Source organism: Bicyclus anynana, chromosome 2, assembly GCF_947172395.1.
Source record: "Bicyclus anynana chromosome 2, ilBicAnyn1.1, whole genome shotgun sequence".
In the NCBI taxonomy this organism is placed as follows: Eukaryota; Metazoa; Arthropoda; class Insecta; order Lepidoptera; family Nymphalidae; genus Bicyclus; species Bicyclus anynana.
The window spans coordinates 17,716,118-17,735,992 of record NC_069084.1 but is presented as its reverse complement, the minus strand read 5'-3'; the positions used below and the strand labels follow the sequence as shown (position 1 = coordinate 17,735,992).

General features: G+C 34.6%; 3 protein-coding genes across 6 annotated transcripts in view; 2 read left to right on the top strand and 1 right to left on the bottom strand.

Annotated features, from left to right (window-relative positions):
- LOC112054073 (snake venom 5'-nucleotidase) overlaps positions 1 to 9,289 on the top strand; it is a 35,212-nt gene extending 25,923 nt beyond the window's left edge. For all 4 annotated transcript variants that reach the window (XM_052889562.1, XM_052889568.1, XM_052889556.1 and 1 more), the window contains one exon: positions 712 to 9,289. In XM_052889562.1, the coding sequence (XP_052745522.1) occupies positions 712 to 795 (84 nt within the window). In that variant the 3' untranslated portion in view covers positions 796 to 9,289. The remainder of the gene's footprint in view (positions 1 to 711) is intronic.
- A 785-nt stretch (positions 9,290 to 10,074) lies between these two features.
- Positions 10,075 to 14,604, bottom strand: LOC112044684 (protein SYS1 homolog). The gene is made up of 3 exons (XM_024080603.2): positions 14,232 to 14,604; positions 12,940 to 13,061; positions 10,075 to 12,392 (listed from the first exon to the last, which is right to left on the bottom strand). Exons 1-3 carry the CDS (start codon positions 14,409 to 14,411, stop codon positions 12,203 to 12,205), a joined length of 492 nt encoding a protein of 163 aa, XP_023936371.1. The 5' UTR covers positions 14,412 to 14,604; the 3' UTR covers positions 10,075 to 12,202.
- A 1,428-nt stretch (positions 14,605 to 16,032) lies between these two features.
- On the top strand, positions 16,033 to 18,896 carry LOC112044689 (uncharacterized). Its single transcript, XM_024080610.2, has 4 exons — positions 16,033 to 16,419; positions 16,817 to 16,926; positions 17,577 to 17,802; positions 18,494 to 18,896. The coding sequence occupies exons 1-4, from the start codon at positions 16,351 to 16,353 to the stop codon at positions 18,776 to 18,778; spliced, it is 690 nt and encodes a 229-aa protein (XP_023936378.2). The 5' UTR covers positions 16,033 to 16,350; the 3' UTR covers positions 18,779 to 18,896.
- The last annotated feature ends 979 nt before the right edge of the window (positions 18,897 to 19,875 follow it).

Below are 19,875 nucleotides of genomic sequence, written 5' to 3'. Positions count from 1 at the left end.
GAGACTTTATTCCACTCATTAATCCGAGTATCAATACACTCTTCCAAACGCAGGGAATTCGTTGTCCAAAATCGTAGCCGAGTTTACTATTGTTCACTTGTATCGCTGGTTGGATGTTACTCCAGTACGTTCCGAAATTTCGGCCCGCATTTATACCCGTCACAATGATTCTAGATCATTCTGGGAATGCCTAAACGCGTGTTGTTTATTCCACGAATTTTAACAAAAAAACAATAACAAAAGATTGTCTAAAATTATAAATGGTTGAGCGACTGTGAACCTTATGTAAAGTTTAAGTATATAAACTTACAAACTGCAAAAATCCTCTGCCGCGTCTGTTTGGCTGTCTGTGTGTTCGCGATAAACTCGAGAACTTTCCGAAGCAAGGGATTGTCCTTGCCTCGGAAAGTTGCATTACCTTGGATGTTGAACAAGTGGGTTATGAATGTCTCTTATGAATTTTTTAAACTTGGCGTTTAATGATGTGACATTAAAAGTTGGGAATATTATTTTATCTTGGCTTATGGTGATAGGTTCTGAGAGGTGACTTGAGCTCAGCAGTGAGCCGAATATGGGTTGATAAACGATTCATGCAAGTCTGCTGTTTTAGTAAACCAATGGGCGTTTAGTATTGTGCGGAATGCTAGGTTCTGCCTTCTCTGGAGTATTCCAATGTTGGAGTGACTGACTGTTTTTATTTATGTCCATCAGATACTCCAAGAGCTGTTGGCAGAACGGGCGAGGTGGGAATCAGATTCAGTGATAAAAGAAGTCGACGACGAAGATTCTCCGTAAATATGACACAAGTGTACATTACCATGTTAGGTCATTTGTTGAACTGTAGGTTTAGCGTTCGTCAGTCATATATTGTGAGGAGACATCTTGTCGATCAGTATATAGCTCTCTCTTTCGTTGCTATAGGACGAAAGAGATAGCAGTAAATCGTCGATTCCAACGCTATTTGTGGATAATATTATGTCTTTTTATCAAGATATCTCGTGACGCGATATCCTAGGCCTATACTGTAAGTATCTTAACATGTCTTTATTTGAACTTACATAATCAATCATCATTTCAATTCATATAATTATATTTATTTGTATATTATTCGTTCGCGTGAAATTCTGATTTTCAGAAATCCCACGGGCTTAAATAAAGCTTTATTTGAATATTTTTATCCCAGAATTTTCCGACATAAAAAGTGGCCTGTGTTAAATCGTTTCAGTAACTTTGGCGTTAAGGAGTGACAAACGTACACACTTACACACAAAACTTTTGCCTTTATAATATTAGTATTATGTGTTGTGAGAAGTGTGATTGTACAAGACAATTAGACACAGAAAAAAATGTAGTAGCTTATTGTACAATTTGCGCACAAAGATGATCGTTTCTCTAAAGCAGTTTTTCACGCTGTGACATGGATGAAATATATGTTCATGTAATATTTGGAACAAAGAAGAGTATTTGCTTTCTAATATATATATTTTTAATAAGACCGGTTCCCCTTCAATTACTCGAAAAAATACTGTTAGAAGTGGGTACAATAGTCTAGCGAACGGGGAACGAACCATAGCCTCTCGGCGATGAGTCGCACCCCTTTATTGTAGAGTATATTAAAGACATGTCAAGATATTTTATGTCCAGTAAATTATCTATATCACATTACAAGTATACAATCGAAGATTTATTAAAAAAATTGTATATTTTAGCTTATTTACATAAGTATTTGTTTTTTAAAAACCGACATCAAAAGTAACTGTAAAGGGATAACAAATATTTTGTTTATAGAAATTAAGTCGTATTACATATAATGTATCGAATTATTGATTTTATTTCCTGTTAATGTAAACTAAATGTAGTGTGTGTATAAGTAATCTCGTGTGCACCCATTGATGGGTGCAGTCGATGTGGGCAATGGTACATGGATCAAACCCTAAAGTAAATAAAAATCACAATATAATCCAGCCACTTTAAATATGAGGCAAAAATTATAAGTCAATTGACAAGCTTTTCATATAGGTTAACATTTAAAAAAATCTTTAATATCGACCGATTTTGATGGATGAAGAATGTGAGTGCGTAGGTCCTCCTATAAAAATATTTTATTCCGTCTGCACTCACTGAAAGGCAACGCCGTGTTATCCGATTTGCACCCATTGATGGCTGAAACCGGTGTGTCTCGTCTGCACCCATTCATGGGTGAAAAGTGTAATCTCGCCTGCACCCATTGATGAATGAAAAGTATAATCTCGTCTGCGCCCATTGAGTGAAAGAAGTGTTGTCTTTTCTGCACCCATTCATGGGTTAAACTAGTATTTTTCCGTCTGTGTCCATTAATGGGTGAAAAGTGTAATCTCGCTTGCACTCATTGAGTGAAACTAATATTGTCCCATCTGCACCCATCAATGGGTGAAACGAAAAAGTTGCCTCGTCTGCACCCTTTGAAGGGTTAAACCAGTGTGATCCCGACTGTACCCATTTAATGGGTGCAGTAGGTGAACCACTTATATGGGTGACATCCTCACATATTAATAACAGCCACCGACATAAAAATACGTAAAATGTAACTTATTTAGTAATGTTTACGTTAAAGTAATATTTTTTTATACATTATTAACTGTTAATTTTGCAATTTACTATTTTATTATTGCAGAGTTTTATTTTGTACGCATGTTACTGTTGACATTATATTATATCTATTGTATTAATAGAATCGATTTATATTTTACAATCAAGTAGATCTACCTCAGATAGTATTCTTTTTATGTATGTTTAGCTGAAATATTTTCGCACCAAATAATATTAATTATTATAGTCTGGCAAGTTCTTTGATAACACTCCCATGATATGCGGGCGACGGGGGGAAAGACTGCGTGAGTGAAATCGTGCGTGCGGGGAAGTGAAGTGCATCAGTCGTGGGTTTTTCATTCATCGCTACCCCCCGGTCTATCGGGAGTGTTACGAACGAAGTTGCCAAGCTATATTAATAAATAGTAATTTTTGTTTGTGTAGAAACACTGCCACAATAAAGTTACATAAGCAGTGCAGTTGTCACTCCATAGATGGAAAAGCACTGCCTACTCTTAGGACTAATTACGAACCTATATAAACATATCTATTGGTGTATAATCTGTATATTTAATGCTTACTCACGCTAAAAACCTTTGCACGCCGCTGCACATGAGGCTTAACAGGCGCAGATGGTGGTTCACTTAATAGTGGAGTAAATAAATACATACAACAAACATATGCAGGAAGTCCTCTAAAAGAACACCGATTTTGATGATTTTTTTTTTGTTAAGTTTGTTTTTTAATACCTATTATTTAAAATCAGAAACCTTTTGGCGTGGGGAAGAAATTATTTATATTGTAATATGCTATTTATATAATAAATAATTAAAAAATACTACCGACTTCAAAAACACGTATGGAGAAAAGTAATAAGTGAAGCAAATATTATCTACTGATCACTTTAAAGGCGGTGCCAATGGTCCGATGAATGGGTAGACAATCAATCGTCCCCTGTTTTCCTAGCTTTAGGGTTCGAATTGTTAGACCATCTTCTCTTTACCATAAAAAAAGAATTATCAAAATCGAATAATTGATTAACTGTCTCGAAATAATTGTCTACGTTTGTTTACATATCGCTCTCTCTTTCCTCTCAACGCAACAAAAGAGATAGATATATTTTCGAATTTCCGAAAATTTTGAATTGATTATCGTTCTGTCTTTTCGCGATGGGTCAAAAGAGGGAGAAATATGTGATTCCTACGGTTTTCCCGCCAAAACTCCGAAAAATATTGTCACATAGATGTGTGTGTGTTGCAGTTTAAATTTAAAAAAAAATCCGTCTGATTTCTAAACGCCAATTTATGCTAGTTGATAAAAGTATTGAAAAATGATTTATTTATTATATTATTATATTATTTATTATATTTTATTTTCAATTAGATTATAAATATAACAATTAAAATCGATACTGTAATAAATATTTAGCTTTACACAATTCAGAAGCTTAGAATTATTTACAATAGTAATACACGCCTTTTTATTGCCTTGCGTAGAAAGTCTCATTTTAATATTACTATTTAATGTTTTTATTATGAAAATATATACATATTATATTTATAATTAGAATAATATTAATTAATCAATCATTATTATTATTATTGAAAAAATAATTATGTAAGTTGATAGAAACTTTTGTCTTCCTGTGTCAATGTTAATTCATTTATAGCCGCTTTTTATTATAAACTAGTAGATAGTAGAACCCTTCATATTGGTATGAAATATAACATAATATGTTACTCGATGATAATATATAGCTATATATTTTATTTTTAAAATCATAGACTTCGAAATTGGTTCAGCAGATCCAGATAACACACAAACTTTATAGTAGGGGAGCCCGGGATGCTAAATTTGCAGTTACTAAAGCGTCATAGAGACTTTTGATAGACATTAGATATGATAGATTAGATGATAGGAAATAGAAATGGTTATACTGTACTTTTTTCGCTTTCTGTGTTGGGAAAAAAACTGCTGAGTTTAAAGGCAATTTCGATTACTTCGACTTACTGGAATAATCAAAAAATATTAAAGATTATTTTTGAGATTATTTCCTTCAAAATAAGTAAAAATTTAACAGCGCTTGTGGCTCGAATACTGAAATATAAGGGTTTTATTTTGTAACGTTGGAACCCTTCCATTACGTTCCGGCCAAATTTTCGAAATGCACAACCTTTTAGTTTTAGCTATCATGGAGTACTTTTTTTTTGGTTGCCTAAACGTATCCAACAATATTAAGAGCTCATACTTGGTGGAGACACTCAACAACATGCAAGGTATAGTCTCTTATGTTCAACTGCCGCGCTCGAGTAACTGCAAAAATCCCCTCTTTGGCTCCTCTACTATTACTCCTTTATTAGATTAGTACCTATAAGATACACCTAATGCTATTGTTTTTTCTATTTTATAGGTTAATATTATATTGTTCGTTTATATATTTATTGTTAAGTACATTAAGAGACACCACAAAAGTCATTATTTTTATTTTTAACGTTCTATTCAATGTCATTGAATTACAGTACAACCATATCAGTAGGCGGATTTTGACAGTTATGTTAGTATTAGCTGTCAAAATTGTGTCATGTGTGAGTAATTTAATTCTCCTATTGTAATTATTGTTGTGTATGTCTTGTCTGTAAATAATAATTATTGAGCAAGAGCCTGTGATAGCTAGATCTTCTACATTTTATAAAAGCTGGAAATTTATCAGTCTGTGTACCTATCATAGATAATTACGGTAGGTAAAGCTCGTGCGGATCAACTTGACACCTGACACGAATTACATTTGTTTACGGGACTGAGTGCAAAAATAAGTTTTGATTTATTAGTATCCGACCGAATTTTTGGTTTCGGCCAAGGCTCGGCAAAAACATGGGTTCCGCTGTAGTTAATAGGATACTTATAAATATTATTTTATAGTAGGTATAAGGACCTACTTACTGACTTACTGTAATAGAAGCAAATCACTGGCTCATTCCTATACTCGTATACGGCAGCGCACGTCCGCTCCCGTCTAGCGTCGGTGACAGACTGCCTGCTTACCCCCACTACTGGTATACATGAGACAATGTAGATACCTATATAAAATAAGAGCCTTTATATCCCAGTGGATACGACCTCTGCCTCTGATTCCGGAGGGTGTGGGTTCGAATCCGGTCCGGGGCATGGACCTCTAACTTGTCAGTTGTGTGCATTTTAAGAAATTAAATATCACGTGTCTCTAACGGTGAAGAAAAAACATTGTGAGGAAACCTGCATACCAGAGAATTTTCTCAATTCTCTGGTATGCAGGCCAATCCGCATTGGGCCAGCGTGGTAGACTATTCTGAGTAACTCATTCTGAGAGGAGGCTCGAGCTCAGCAGTGAGCCGAAAATGGGTTGATAACGATGATGATCTACTTATGTAGACACAAACACTACAGTAAATATACTTTAGTGTTTCAAAAGATTTATTAAAAAAATATTTAGTTGTCTATGGTACGGTATGAGCTAAGCTGAAAAAACAAGCTTTTATAAAATGGCGAAAGTCTGACAGATGCAGGCTCAGACCTATCGAAATAGTAAATAGACTTAGAAAAAAGACAAAATAATGGCTGAATACCAGTTCAATACGTAACGAATAATTAATTAATTATTATAAATTTAAGTATGAACAAAGATATTACTATCCACTCGAACAAGTTATTCTACTGACCAGTATTTTAACTAATTTTTACATATAACTGTCATAAACCATAGAACATATTGTGTAATGGTAAAGAGCCATTTACAGTAATTCTGAAACGAAATGCCTTTTTTTTTATTTATTCGAAAACTGTGAATGCTTCTTTTAATTGACACAACTTTAACTGTTATTTATACCCTAACGTTTATAGTTACGTTACGTGTAATTTTATAGTAAGCAATTTTATTATTGTGCTAATTGTATTTTACAATTATTATCATATCTAAAATGACAGCAAATAAATCAGTGGTATCAATTCAAATCTGAAAATCTATACTAATATTATAAAGTTGAAGAGTTTGTTTGTTTGATTCAACGCGCTAATCTCAGGAACTACTGGTCCGATTTGAAAAATTCTTTCAGTGTTAGATAGCTCATTTATCGAGGAAGGCTGTAGGCTCTAAAGTATCCCCATATTCCTACGGGAACGGGAACTACGCGCGTGAAACCGCGCGGCGTCAGCTAGTTATGAAATAAAAAGACATATTGTGTAAAATAAAATAGTGCTCATGTAATACAGTATTTTACCTTTTTTTATAAATCTTATGAGAATATCATTCGACCTACACATTTTTTTTTGTTTTTTTGTTTATTTGGGTGATACATGACAGATATGAATGTCTATATGTATAAATAATAACTAAACTATACTTAAATACACGCACCCCATGAGTAAACGAAGCTAGTGCACCTAACATTGTAGGTAACAATAAACGAGGTAAAATATACTAACAGCATCGTTCTATGATAATGTCTTAGTAGACTCCGCGCCACAAAAGAAGTCTCGCAGCTAAAACCTGAATTAAAATTGACAACACATACCAAATATCAATGAGCGCCAATAAGACATTACCGCAGCTTCTTCGGGACCTGTTTCGTGGCGCGGAGTATAATCGGTCGGTAAGTTGCTACAACCAACAATATTATCTGATGTGTACCTACTTACTATAGCTGGCAGTGGTATGCACAAGGTCTTCAACCAGGATAGCCACTATTATACAGTGTTTTTGAGAAATTCATACACGCGTGTATTGTCCTCACGAGTTGTCATTGAAAAAAAAAATAAGAAAATGAACTTATGCTAGGCTATACCTACCTTAGGTTTTGACGACCTCCGTGGCGAAGTGGTGTGCGCGGTGGATTTACAAGACGGAGGTCCTGGGTTCGATCCCCGGCTGGGCCGATTGAGGTTTTCTTAATTGGTCCAGGTCTGGCTGGTGGGAGGCTTCGGCCGTGGCTTGTTATCACCCTACCGACAAAGACGTACCGCCAAGCGATTTAGCATTCCGGTACGATGTGTAGAAACCCAAAGGGGAGTGTATTTGCATCTTCCTCTTAACAAGTTAGCCCACTTCCATCTTAGATTGCATTATCACTTACCATCAGGTGAGATTGTAGTCAAGGGCTAAAAAAATACATCACAATTTACTGTAGTCGACACAACGAGAACCTTTCAATGTTTGGCATAACTCAAAAGATCCTCCGACTCGCACAAGTAGGGTTCCGAAGGTACTATTGTCTATAAAAACGGCAAAAAATCCCATTTTTTTTTAGGATTTGTTATTATAGCGGCAACAAAAATACATCAGTGAGAATTTCAAATTTCTAACTATCACAGCTCTTGAGAGGCTGCTGACTAACAGAGGGACGGACGGACAACGAAGAATTAGTAATACGGAGCCAATACCCTTGTGAACGGAACCCTAAAAAGGTTTCTAAGCAACGTACCGACAGATTACTCATAAGGAAATGGCGTTTAAAATATAAGTAGTACGTATGTATATAAAAATGAATAGCCTATCATAAAATTATTAGAATATATTTAAAATATAAAACAAAAATAATAATAATAATTTAACATTAATATTGATATTATAAGAAGATTCACACCATAGACAGGGAAGAACATAAATGCATAGAAAGAGAGTGCACAACGATCCAATAAGAATAAATATATCCTGTTGGTAATTACAGCCTCAACCTATTGCAAATTATAATTATCTACTGATAACTACTACCACTCAGCTAAAATTACTGGTGAAAAAAATGTTCAGCTGCTGATGTCAAAATCATAACTATTTAATCTTTAAATTACAACGGCACTCCAGTCAGTTGTCTATTGCCTTCGCTCTCTACGCTTCACGCATTGTACTTTTCTGTTTTAATTTAATAGGTACACAATGCTATTTTCAGTCGGTCACTTGCTACATGATATCCTATGCATCAAAAACATTACACACACATTTTAATATTGTGTTAAGGTACCAGATCGTAGACAGATAAGGAAATAGACGATTGGCGTGCCGTTGGAATGGTGCAAATCTCTTTTGTTTATAAAGTCTCTGTATGGTGCATGTTACCACTGTCTATGTGCCAGCTAAAAATACATTTATATACTGAAATAGGTAGGTATACTTAATTATTATGTATGTAACGTATACCGTACGTACGTAACCTACACTTACGTTTAACATATACCCTTGACACATTGTACTTTTCTATAGTAGCATACAATGCTATTTTCAGTAGGTTTCATAATAAATGGCATCCTTTGCATCAAAAACACCACATACACTATTGAGGTGCCAGATCGTAGACAGATAAGGAAATAGACGATTGGCGTTCCATCGGAATGGTGAAAATCTCTTTTTTTTATAAAGTCTCTGTATGGTGCATGTTACCACTGTCTATATGCCAGCTAAAAGATACATTTATATACTAAAATACTTATTTATTACGTATGTGACGTATACCTACCGTTCGTACGTAACCTACACTTACGTGTACGGACTCCATTAAATTGTAAGCTAATGTTTAATAAATAAATTGTAAGCTATATAGTGTAGCAGCACGCTGTGAGTGTAAACGCAAGCAATAGCTTTACTTTAGTAGTTGTCTAAGTTGTATTGTGAAACATTGTGATAACTTCGATATTTTGACTATTATTTTGTTGCTGATACTAATTGTTTTGTTTTGAAATATATCTTTGTAATCAATGGCTAAGTTTTATTTTATCACTTTTCGTAGCTTCAAGCGTAGTTTCAAGCGTAGGTACCTACTGTATAGTATGAAGATATAGTCGGATGCAATCACTTAGTGGTAACTGATGGTGCAATCTCAGATGGAAGCGGGCTAAATTGTTAGGCGTAGGGTGGAAATCCACACCCATTTCGCTCTCTACACGACATCGTACCGGAACGCTAAATCGTTTGGGAACATACATGGCTTACCACTGGAGCAACATAGTTATACATGATAAACAAAACATGACCGTTAACAACCCATATTCGGCTCACTGTTGAGCACGAGTATCTTCTCAGAATGAGAAGGGTTAGGCTAATCGTCCACCAAGCTGCGCACGGCCCAATGCGGATTGGCGGACTTCACACACTTGGATAATTTAAAACAATCTAGCAGGTCCCTACGCCGGTTTCTTCACGATTTAATTTATTTAAACACATAATAAAAGTTGGAGGTGTATGCCTCGGAACGGATTCGAACCTACGCCCTCCGGATCGATGGCAGAGGTCATATTATCCACTGGGCTATCACGGCTCTACAAACACAAACATCTCAAACTATGGAACCTACCAAATAGGATTTTAAATCGCAAGGTGTTCAAATTGCATAATGAATAATATTTTTAAATGGTAGGTATATTTTAATAATAATATTATTAATAAAATTAATTATTTTTAAAGTATCTACCTAGTTCAACAAGTCTTATTAAATTAGGTAGGTACTATAAAAATAAAATATATTTCATTAAATAAAACTAAAATTTTTAAATGGTATTTTTAATAATAATTTATTTACAATTAATTATTTTTAAATTATCTAACTAGTTCAACGTCTTACTAAATTAGGTATTATATAAAAATATATCAATAAATAAACTTAAATTTTCGTCGAAACGTTTTATAGTTTGCATCAAACTATAATACTTATTCGAATATTTAATTATAATTTCAGAAAAAAACATTTATTTGAAGTAAGCTTAGTTCTCAAGCACTTTTAGAAATGTAATGTTTGACTATTGGTAGAGAATCTACCACTGGTTCGTAGAAACGTCCTGCTGAGAAGATAGCCGGCAATAAAATTAACATTTGTTCTTATAACTTGAATAGTAAATAAATAACAGTTAATTTTATCGTGTTAAGAATAAAATAATTATTAAATATTGTCTTTGCATTCTATATAATAATATGCTTTAAGAACATAACAAGGCCCTAACTGTGTAATTGACAAGTGACGTCACTTGTTTGTCCACATTTTCCCAAAAACCGATTTATTTTAAATTCATAGCCTGTTCGTTGGAATACTAACATCAGTTATTTGATAATTTAAAAATAAAATTAAATTAAAAAATATTTTATAACATTATTATTTCCTTTACCTATATTTATTTATACATACTAAATATAGGGCGACGTCTTGTTCGAGTCGAGTTCGTGCCTTTTTTATAAAATACAAAATAAATTACCTATGAAATGATATTATTATCCCTAATATGTATTACACAATTAAACGTTATAGTAACTGCGTTATCAACTGAGTCCATAATAGGCTATTTTGAAGGTCTACTACAAATTCTATAGTCAGGCCTGCCTCCTTACAGGAGGGGCTTTGGAGATAAGCCCACCACACTGCTCCAATGCAGACTGGCGGGGTCAAGACATATAAATTAATCAAATAATGGTCTCACGACTCAGTTGCTAACGCGCTACCATAGTCAATTACAGCACAGCCAAGCATTTTATTAATCTATTATTATTACTTTCTGCCTTAAAATACACATTTAAATAGAACCTCCTCTTTTTTGAAGTTGGTTAAACACAAATTAAATAAAATATTTAATGAGTATCAATCGCTCATGCAGACAGTATCATACTTATATTATAGTCCATCCAATATTTTCAGATATGTTGCCATAATGGATGGACTATATAAACTTCACAACCTAATTTAGCACAGATGTATCTGTATCTGAATCCTAGCTCAAGACTGATGATGATCTATATGAAATGTAAGCTTTTTACTTTTCTTGTAACAAAACACTCATTGGCATAGTACGTGAATGTATGTGTTTTTGGAGTAATTTAAAGATAATTTAAATTAAATTTATTTTTCACAGCATGAACTGTTTCTTTTAAAATACATTTTGAAGTTTGTTTCGTTTTCGGTGTACCTATATTGTTCATAATTTTATAAAATTTGACCAATATATCTTGTTTTAAATATAAATTCATTATAATACATGTCTTACCATCAGCGTCCAAAAACAAAATCATAAAAATGTATGTAAGCGTGAAACTGATAACATTAGTTCATTATATTAAAAATCTAAATAAAAATGTTTATAATTTAAATAGTTTATCATCAATTAAATCAATTTATTAACTGTAGGATACTTTATCTAATAGTTTAATATTATTAACTTCAGTAAATATTTACACACAATATTCATTTTCCAAATCACTTTTACAATAGTTGAAACAGGAGCACTCCAGACATTAGTTTTTAATAAAACAGTAAATTTTTCTGTAAAATTCATGTATAAATACAACCACTACCACCAAATACACCACTGGGGAATGTGGCAACTGATGATTTACAGTACAGGCTGGAACCACGTCATGACGTCCATGTCGTCCAATGCGTCGGCGGAGTTGTCCTAGTCCCATCTCTATCGTCACAACGCAGTGAAAGAGATAGCGGTATATCCTCCTTCTCTTCACAAGATATGTTGTTGATCGCTTGTGAGCACTACAGGAGATTATTTACACTTATTTAGTCAGTTCAGCAATTCAGTCCATACATTACACACGAATAGTCCATTCATTATGAGCGCATAGTCCACTCAACATATGCGAATAGTCCAACCATTATGTAAATATTACAGTTAACTTTCATAAATCCACTTTAGCGCCGATATTGCTGAGGGGTATTGCTTGCAATTCTGTGCGCAGGCACAGAAACTCGCCAGCCACACACATTATGGCAGCACAAGCTATGTTGAGCGCCCACCAGGAGAAAGTGAAGGGGAAACTGTGGTTGTACACCCAGCAGAACAATAAGTGAATTCCAAGGAAGGTGCAACTGAAATAGAATAAGCAATCATTCTATGTAATAAAATCTTTATAACAAAAAAGTTTTAAAACTTTAAAGATGAAGGCGGTGCTATGCCAAATAGGCTCTTAACTTAGGTTTTAAACCAATCTACAGAAGGGACATAAGCATGATATTATTTTACGCTTTATAAAGTGTTTTTCAGATAGCATGGGTACACTGACAGTCGCCTATATGATGTTCATATTATGTACTATTATTTTGAATTACAGCCAACTTTCAAGAGTGAAACGAACGTCACCCGCACCATCCTACTTGAAACGAACTGTAGAGTAGGTAATGCAACATTGAAGTCAGAATTTATTGTATGTACTGTTGTTTAGTGTGTCTTAGAATAGTGACCGTAAACATAACAATAATGTGAAAATTAAATAAGACCAATGTGGAAGTCTTTCAACCAAAATAATTTTCAGAATTGGTTAATGCGTAATGAAGTTGATGAGAGTGCCTTAGGCTATATTCTATCTCCATCTTCTCAGAGGAACAGGAACTACGCGGCTAATGCAGTAATGCTTACCTAAAATCTAAGCACAACTTTGTTCTTCCCACCAGCATCCACAGAGCAAAGGCTCCTACGACAGCATTCAGCACAAATGCCACTATCACAGCTCTGCCTTCATCATCTTTCACTTGGATTTCCTAGAACAAAACCATCATCACACAAATTAATAAAACAAAGTCCCCCACTGGGTCTGACTTTCTGTTAACATTAAATTTGAAAACTACCTATTCATGCACCATGTATGCAGTTTTCACCATTAGGTAGATTGGTTTAAGAGTATAATTTGTATTATATTTGGATTAACAGCCTATTTACATTGTTATTTGAATCTTTTAGAACAGCCCACTAGACAGCCAGGCATCCCTCCCTCTATACAGGAGAGCGGATATGACACCATGCTTATGCAATGCAGGTTAGCGGGATTAAGGTGACAATGTTAAGATAATGTCTACTATCAGATTGTAAGTATAATGTTTGTGATTGATAGCTTAACTCTCCGCAGCAGGTGGTGTAACTCACTTGTGTAACTAACTTTGGGCTGAGAATTTTTGCCTAAAATACCTTGGAACAAAGAAAACTTCAGTATGTATTACATACCTACATACATGTACCCAAGATTTGAACCCAGGATGTTGTGATACAAAGGCACAGGCCAACAACTGGACAAATGAGACTGGCACTATCTATTAATATTGATAAGCTGAACGATTTGTTTATTTCTCAGCAAATACTGATCCGATTCGAAAAATTATTTCAGTGTTAGATAGCTCATTTTTGAGGCTATATTTCATCTCCATACTCTCACGGAAACGAAAACCGCGCTGATGGAACCGTGCAGCATCAGCTAGTTGTTTAGTAAAAACGAATTTCTAAAAATATGTAAATGAACACTGTTTCGTTTAAGAGAATTGTGTTCACACCCATTGCTTTTATACTATTAGATACATTAAGTGCCACAAAACTGTTGCAAACTTAGCTAGCCTGAGCATACACTTGCACAATTTTGTGTTTACTTACATTATAATATTTATGTATACACAACTCAGAATTGTAGACTATATTTAGGTATTATCATGTTCAAATAATGTGTTGCTTAATACATAAGTGACTAAATTAATTTAAGTCAATTAGGTGACTTTGTTTGCCTCAGTTTGGACGCGCTAACGTCATATTTAATAGTAGAAAGTCATAGGTCAAACCTAAGTCTAGTGCAATTGTTTAATAAAAACTGATTTATATAAAATAGGTAAATGAACTCTGTCCTGTTGGTCCGACAGAATTGCATGATAAGTCATAACTTAGCTCACATGGTACTGAAACAGATGGTCCAAAGTCCTGGTGGATGTCGTCAGGTCCTGCATCACAGCGATCAATAAACTTAACGTGAGGTATAGTATGAACTGCATTGCCACTATCTGAGACACTATGAGGCAAGGATCCCATTGCGTATAGCGGAATGAGCCAGTCAACTTCTTCATCTTAGACATCTCCGTTCGCAGGAGATTCAACTCCAAACATCGATTGAAAGTTCGCTGACACGCCCGTGGCACTTTTGAATGACGCAACTATGCATCCAAAATGAAATTACAATAATGTTTTATGGAAAAAAATCATCGTAACTTTAGCATGAAATTATCAATTTACGCCAACTTTTCGAAATAATATTTTGTCAATTTGACATTGACTTGTGTCACTTTCTTTAGTGTCTTATTTTTTTTAAACAGATTTTAAGATTTTGAATCTAGTATTATTGAGCCTGAAGTGCCTGAAGTTTTGGTATTCGCCGAGTACAGACGAATAGGCTCGAATATGAGTACCTAAATGACATAATCGGTTATGTGACTCAAAAAGTGATTGACTGTTTCATTAATTCTATCGTTTCCATCGTCTACAAAAAGGGTCACATGCAATGAAAGTTCACAACTTCACATTGACTTTTTCGCGGACTGATTCGCATCCGTCCGCAAGATTATTTATAGCACAGGTCGTACAAAAGTTAGACATTTCAATAATTATTATTATTCACATGTTGTGTTGACCGATAATAGATAGTACTGTGGACATGTTTTGATTCCATCTCTGCTTATCAATTCATTATCATTAGGTCACATCGCGGTCAAGTATTACGGAGTCAACAAACACTTAATTAAGTACCTACCCCTAATCTATTTGATCTTACTTAATTATTATCTTGTAAATTAACAGTTAGTTGAAAGGTTATTTATTTTTATTCTAAACATAATCCAATGTTATCCTTGGAGATAATTACTCCCAGACAAAGCTACATAATATTATCAGCGTACTTAAAAGGTCTGACTGACTTGTTCGGACTACTTTATCCAAACTGTTGGTTGATGAGAAGTTGCTTCTCATCGCAAATGGCTTTGAGACGATTCAAAATTATTATCTCATACACCTTGCCTATGGTGGTAGACTAATTGGGCGGTAGCTAGCCGGGAGATCTCGGGGTTTTCCCGGCTTGTGGATGCCAATGACCGTGGCTTCTTTCCATGCGTCTGGGAAGGCGCAGTGGGCTTGGAGAACATTGAAGATGTTCACCAGGAGGTTGATTATCTGGACCGAGAGGAGCTTTAAAGCTTTATTGCTAATCGTGTCAGGTCCCGGGGCCTTCTTTTTGCGTAAGCCCTTGATAACCGCAGAGACTTCCTCGCATGACGTAGGGGTTAAGGGGACTCCGTCCGGAGGGTGGGATAAAATCGAAGTGAGTTCGGATTTCACTTTTTTCGCGTGTGATTTTACGAGTGCTTAAGTGCACGGCTTCGAGACTGTCGGCTAGACATTCGGCCTTATCGATGTCCTCGATCGCGTTTCGGAGGCCAGGGCGTCTGAGAGGTGGGGTGGCTGCGAGACGGTCGGCTTTGAAAGCTAGTAAATGCGTTACAAAAAGGCAAGGGAGAGCTAAATAAGTTTTACTTGAGTCGTGTGGTTTAAAGCACACTCATTTCTTGTATTTTAAGATATTCTTAGGAAAATAATACAACAATAATTATCTATATTATTAAGCAAAACACATTATTATTAGAAATTTTGAGCATTGAGTACATACTGGACTATGATTGCAACGGGAAAACTACGGTCGAGAGTGTGAACTGTGATTTTTGATCGTTAGGATCGCTAAGTGGAACGTACTCATTGTGAATTTGGACGAAGGCTATCAAAAAAGTTTTGTTGTCTGTCCCGAATATTTTTTTTTTGGACTTTTGGTTGGGCATCTTGGGCCTTGGGGAGGACAATAATTTTATCAAAAATAAACAAAACTTTTGTTTTGTTTTTACTCAGAGTTAGATGTCATGTCTTGGCTATAATTCGTAAAATAAAAATGAAAGAAATCCTAAAGTTTCCGGAATATTACTTTTTATAATCGTTTATTTTATAAAGTAATGTTGTTAAGTCTTTTCGTTAATAATGAATGAGAGAGAACGTGAGTTTCGTAAAAAACGTATTCGCTCCAGTAACTGGGACGAAGCAGAAAAGGTAAATCATGAAAACCATGAGTAAAAAAGTCCACCACCTAAAACAGGTAGTGCACTTTTATACTTACTGCAAAACTATGAGGAGGCCTCTTAAAGGCCCAGAGCCACTCAGCGGCGATGGAACGAACTATGCTCAGAGTATCTCTTCGTGTCGAGTCGCGAAGCTGAAGTAGTATTAGCCACATATTTCGAAGACCCGATAAACGTTGGGGTTCCAAAGTGCTGGAACCCTGCAACAAAAAGCGCAGTGTTGACGACATCTGATGAGCCGCTGGATGCATCTTCAGAACCGTGGTGTTTAGTGGAAGTCCCCACAAAGGCCTATGTCCTGCAGTGTCAACTTTTATAGGCTCATGAGATAATGATGATGATGTTGATATGAGTTTTTACTGTTCCAGCAATTATTTCGAAGTGTTCTGAATGAATATGTGCACATTTTGGAAAATAAATCTCTGAACACAAACTCAAATAAATTAAAAAATAAAGCTTGGGAAGAAGTCCACAATAAGTAAGTTTAGCATGCTTTTTATTTTAGAGAACAATCTAAGCTAAATTAATAAGTTGGGTGACGATTATGCTTAAGAGGATATAAAGTTTCAAAACACCAATCTAATTGCCCAGCTATGATTTTTATGTTTGGTTAGGGTAACTATGAGTTTGCAATTTCAGAACAAGAAGTTATCCTTGATATAATTTTTTTTAATAAACTGGCTTGACACCTTGGTTTATAGTATAATTTCTGAACTCATGAGTTCACAAATTATACTATAAATCAACCTTCTTCTTCTTCTTTCTTGGGCCTTTTCCACAGTTGGCCAGTGGTTGTCTGTTGTAAGTAGTACTCATGACCTTAACAAACATCAATGATTCTTCACACTATGTCATTTATTACTTTGGCTACTTGTTCTTAGTGGTTGTATTCAACGACCTATTAGCTGGTCAATTTAACATGAATGCTGCAACATTGTAATATTGAATATTTTTCAATTTAATCTTTACGAGACATGAGCTTACATTACTTTAAGAGTTAAGATAGCCCAGTGGATAAGACCTCTGCAATCATTCAGGAGGGCGTAGGTGTGAATACAGTTCAGGCAATGCCATGAAACAGTGAGACAACATATGGGATGTTAATGATGAATTTAATCTTTTGCTTAGGTTTAATCAGTTAAATAGCCGAAACAGAAATCTATGTGCTCTAAAGATACAATGGAAATCGATAAAAGCCCATAAGACTTTTCGAACTTTTAAAAAGGAACCAAGTGAAACAGGAGGAGAGCTAAGAAAAAAAGAGTCAAAGAATGAGGAGCCAAGAACAGATGAGCCTAGACGAGAAGAGCCAAGACGACTAGTACCAAGACTAAGACCAAAAGAAGGGATGAAGGTAATATTATAATATAAATGCAAATGTTACTATATTTTTAGCAGACTCACAAGTGGATTACAAAAATGAGAAAACTAATGTCAAACAAAGGTTATTCACAACATTTGTCAGGACAACTTGATTAACAAATTTAACTGTAACCAAAACAAACCCTAGAATGAAAAAGAATGGACCTTGAGTGGAGTCCTGAACTTGTGACTGTTGTATGTAGGGTTAAGGACGTCCTTGACAGTTAACAAACACTCCCCTTTTCCACTCAAGTCACTCTTCCCGCCTATGCCAAGTAACCCATAAAGAATTACACAATAAGAAATTTAGATGGCTCGAACGCCACAACCATACTGACTTATGACATACTCTTAACCCTACTTAAGAAGTGCCCATAAGTCAAAGCGAAGCTTGACCAGGTTAGCTAGTGTTTAATTAAAGTTATGAAATGACATACGTTTTCCTGTATTTCTAATTTGTTTGTTGGTAAACAGTAGGTACACCTCAAGTATGGTTTGTTTGGATTTCAAATCTAAACAGTTGTCCTGTTTTTTATTAATTTTGTTAAAGTTATATACCCACTTCTTTTTATTAAACTGAAGCAGTAAAAGTCCAGTGACTTCTATAAGATCTTTGACTTTGAACAGTTAAGGAAAATGTTATGTAATTTTGTTAACTCTTATTATTGTTTTAATTTTTTCAGGAGTACAAAGACTACATAAATGGCATGATAAGCCATACCAAAATGCTGAAGGAAGCAGAGCACAAGAGGTTTATGGAGATGGCAGAAGAGGAGCACAAGAGAAAGTTGGAGATGGCAGAAGTAGAGCACAAGAGGAAGATGGATATGGCAGAACAAGAACACCAGAAAAAGATGGAAGAACACGATATAAAAGTGGAGATTGAGAAAGAAAATCTGATATCTGCCATGTTAACAAGAGAGCTTTTAGAAATAAAAAAACAAAAACAAGAAAATTTTAATTTGTAAGTTAGGTTAAAGTAAAGTAAGTAAGTAAATAAGTAAGTTTAAGTTAAATTATAATTATGTGAAAATGTATTTATTTTAAAAATATAAAACCATAAAATAAAACCTATAAAACCATTTACTTATCAGTTTCATTTGAATTCTTTGGACTTACTTATAAGAAAGAGAGGGCGCTGGTGTGCCATTGTTTACTTAGTTACCTCTGTATTTAAATTACTTTAAAAATAGATAAAGTACTTGAAAAGTGTCTAAAGTGATAAAAATATCTTGCTGCTAGGACGTTCTTTCGGGTCAATTGTGGAGAGTGGTGAAATCAGTCTGTGCCCGTGCTAAAAAGTGAAAATAGAAATCAACAAAATAACGACAAAAATCGTGTACAATAGCATTCATAAATACTAATAAGGAAGCAAAAATAAAGCGATTAACTTGCGAATATAGTGTAAAAACTTATTTATGAGTGTAAATATCATACACAAGGTGATAAAATTGCGAGTTTCTTACTATTGCCAATTTAGAATAAATTCAAAAATTGCAGAATCATTCCGGTAAGCACGCCATCTATTGTACTACGTAGGAACTTTTTCGTTAAATTGATTACCATATGATGTGCAAGCCAAGCAAGTGACAGCTCGCCACGAAATCGAGAAATTTACACACAAGCACACAAGAGGGCAGTATCGTTATCAACAAATATTTTAAAACGCTAAATGTATCTTCTAGCCGTTGTGATTATAGATGTTTGATACAGTACTAGTACAGTAATGAGCAAAAATAGGTAAACTCAGTGGAAATTTTATAACTTTTAAAGTAAAGTTTTATAAACCTATTATTACTGTTATTATAATCTATTGCTATTTATCATAATGGAGGAAGTTTTAATTGCACTCCGTAAGATCCAAAAAGACCTCGATGAACAAAAAAAGGAAATAACTAAGAATGGGGAAAAAGTAACCGAACAAGTAACTGAAAATATAATTAAAATATTGGATGACAAGTTCAAATCATGGGAAGAAAATCAGGCAGATCTTAAAAGAAAAATGGAAAACCAAGAACAAAGATTACAATTACTCGAAAAACAAGCTAGGCAAAGAAATGTGGTT

Bases quoted from the DNA above. Each gene is read 5' to 3' on its own strand.
- LOC112044689 (XM_024080610.2), top strand. From the start codon at position 16,351: ATGAATGAGAGAGAACGTGAGTTTCGTAAAAAACGTATTCGCTCCAGT. The intron at 16,420-16,816 runs GTAAATCATGAA...TTACTGTTCCAG, and splicing joins ACTGGGACGAAGCAGAAAAG to CAATTATTTCGAAGTGTTCT. The intron at 17,803-18,493 runs GTAATATTATAA...TAATTTTTTCAG, and splicing joins GACCAAAAGAAGGGATGAAG to GAGTACAAAGACTACATAAA.
- LOC112044684 (XM_024080603.2), bottom strand. From the start codon at position 14,411: ATGTCTAAGATGAAGAAGTTGACTGGCTCATTCCGCTATACGCAATGG. The intron at 13,062-14,231 runs GTGAGCTAAGTT...GTTTTGTTCTAG, and splicing joins ACCATCTGTTTCAGTACCAT to GAAATCCAAGTGAAAGATGA. The intron at 12,393-12,939 runs GTAAGCATTACT...ATTCTATTTCAG, and splicing joins AAGTTGTGCTTAGATTTTAG to TTGCACCTTCCTTGGAATTC.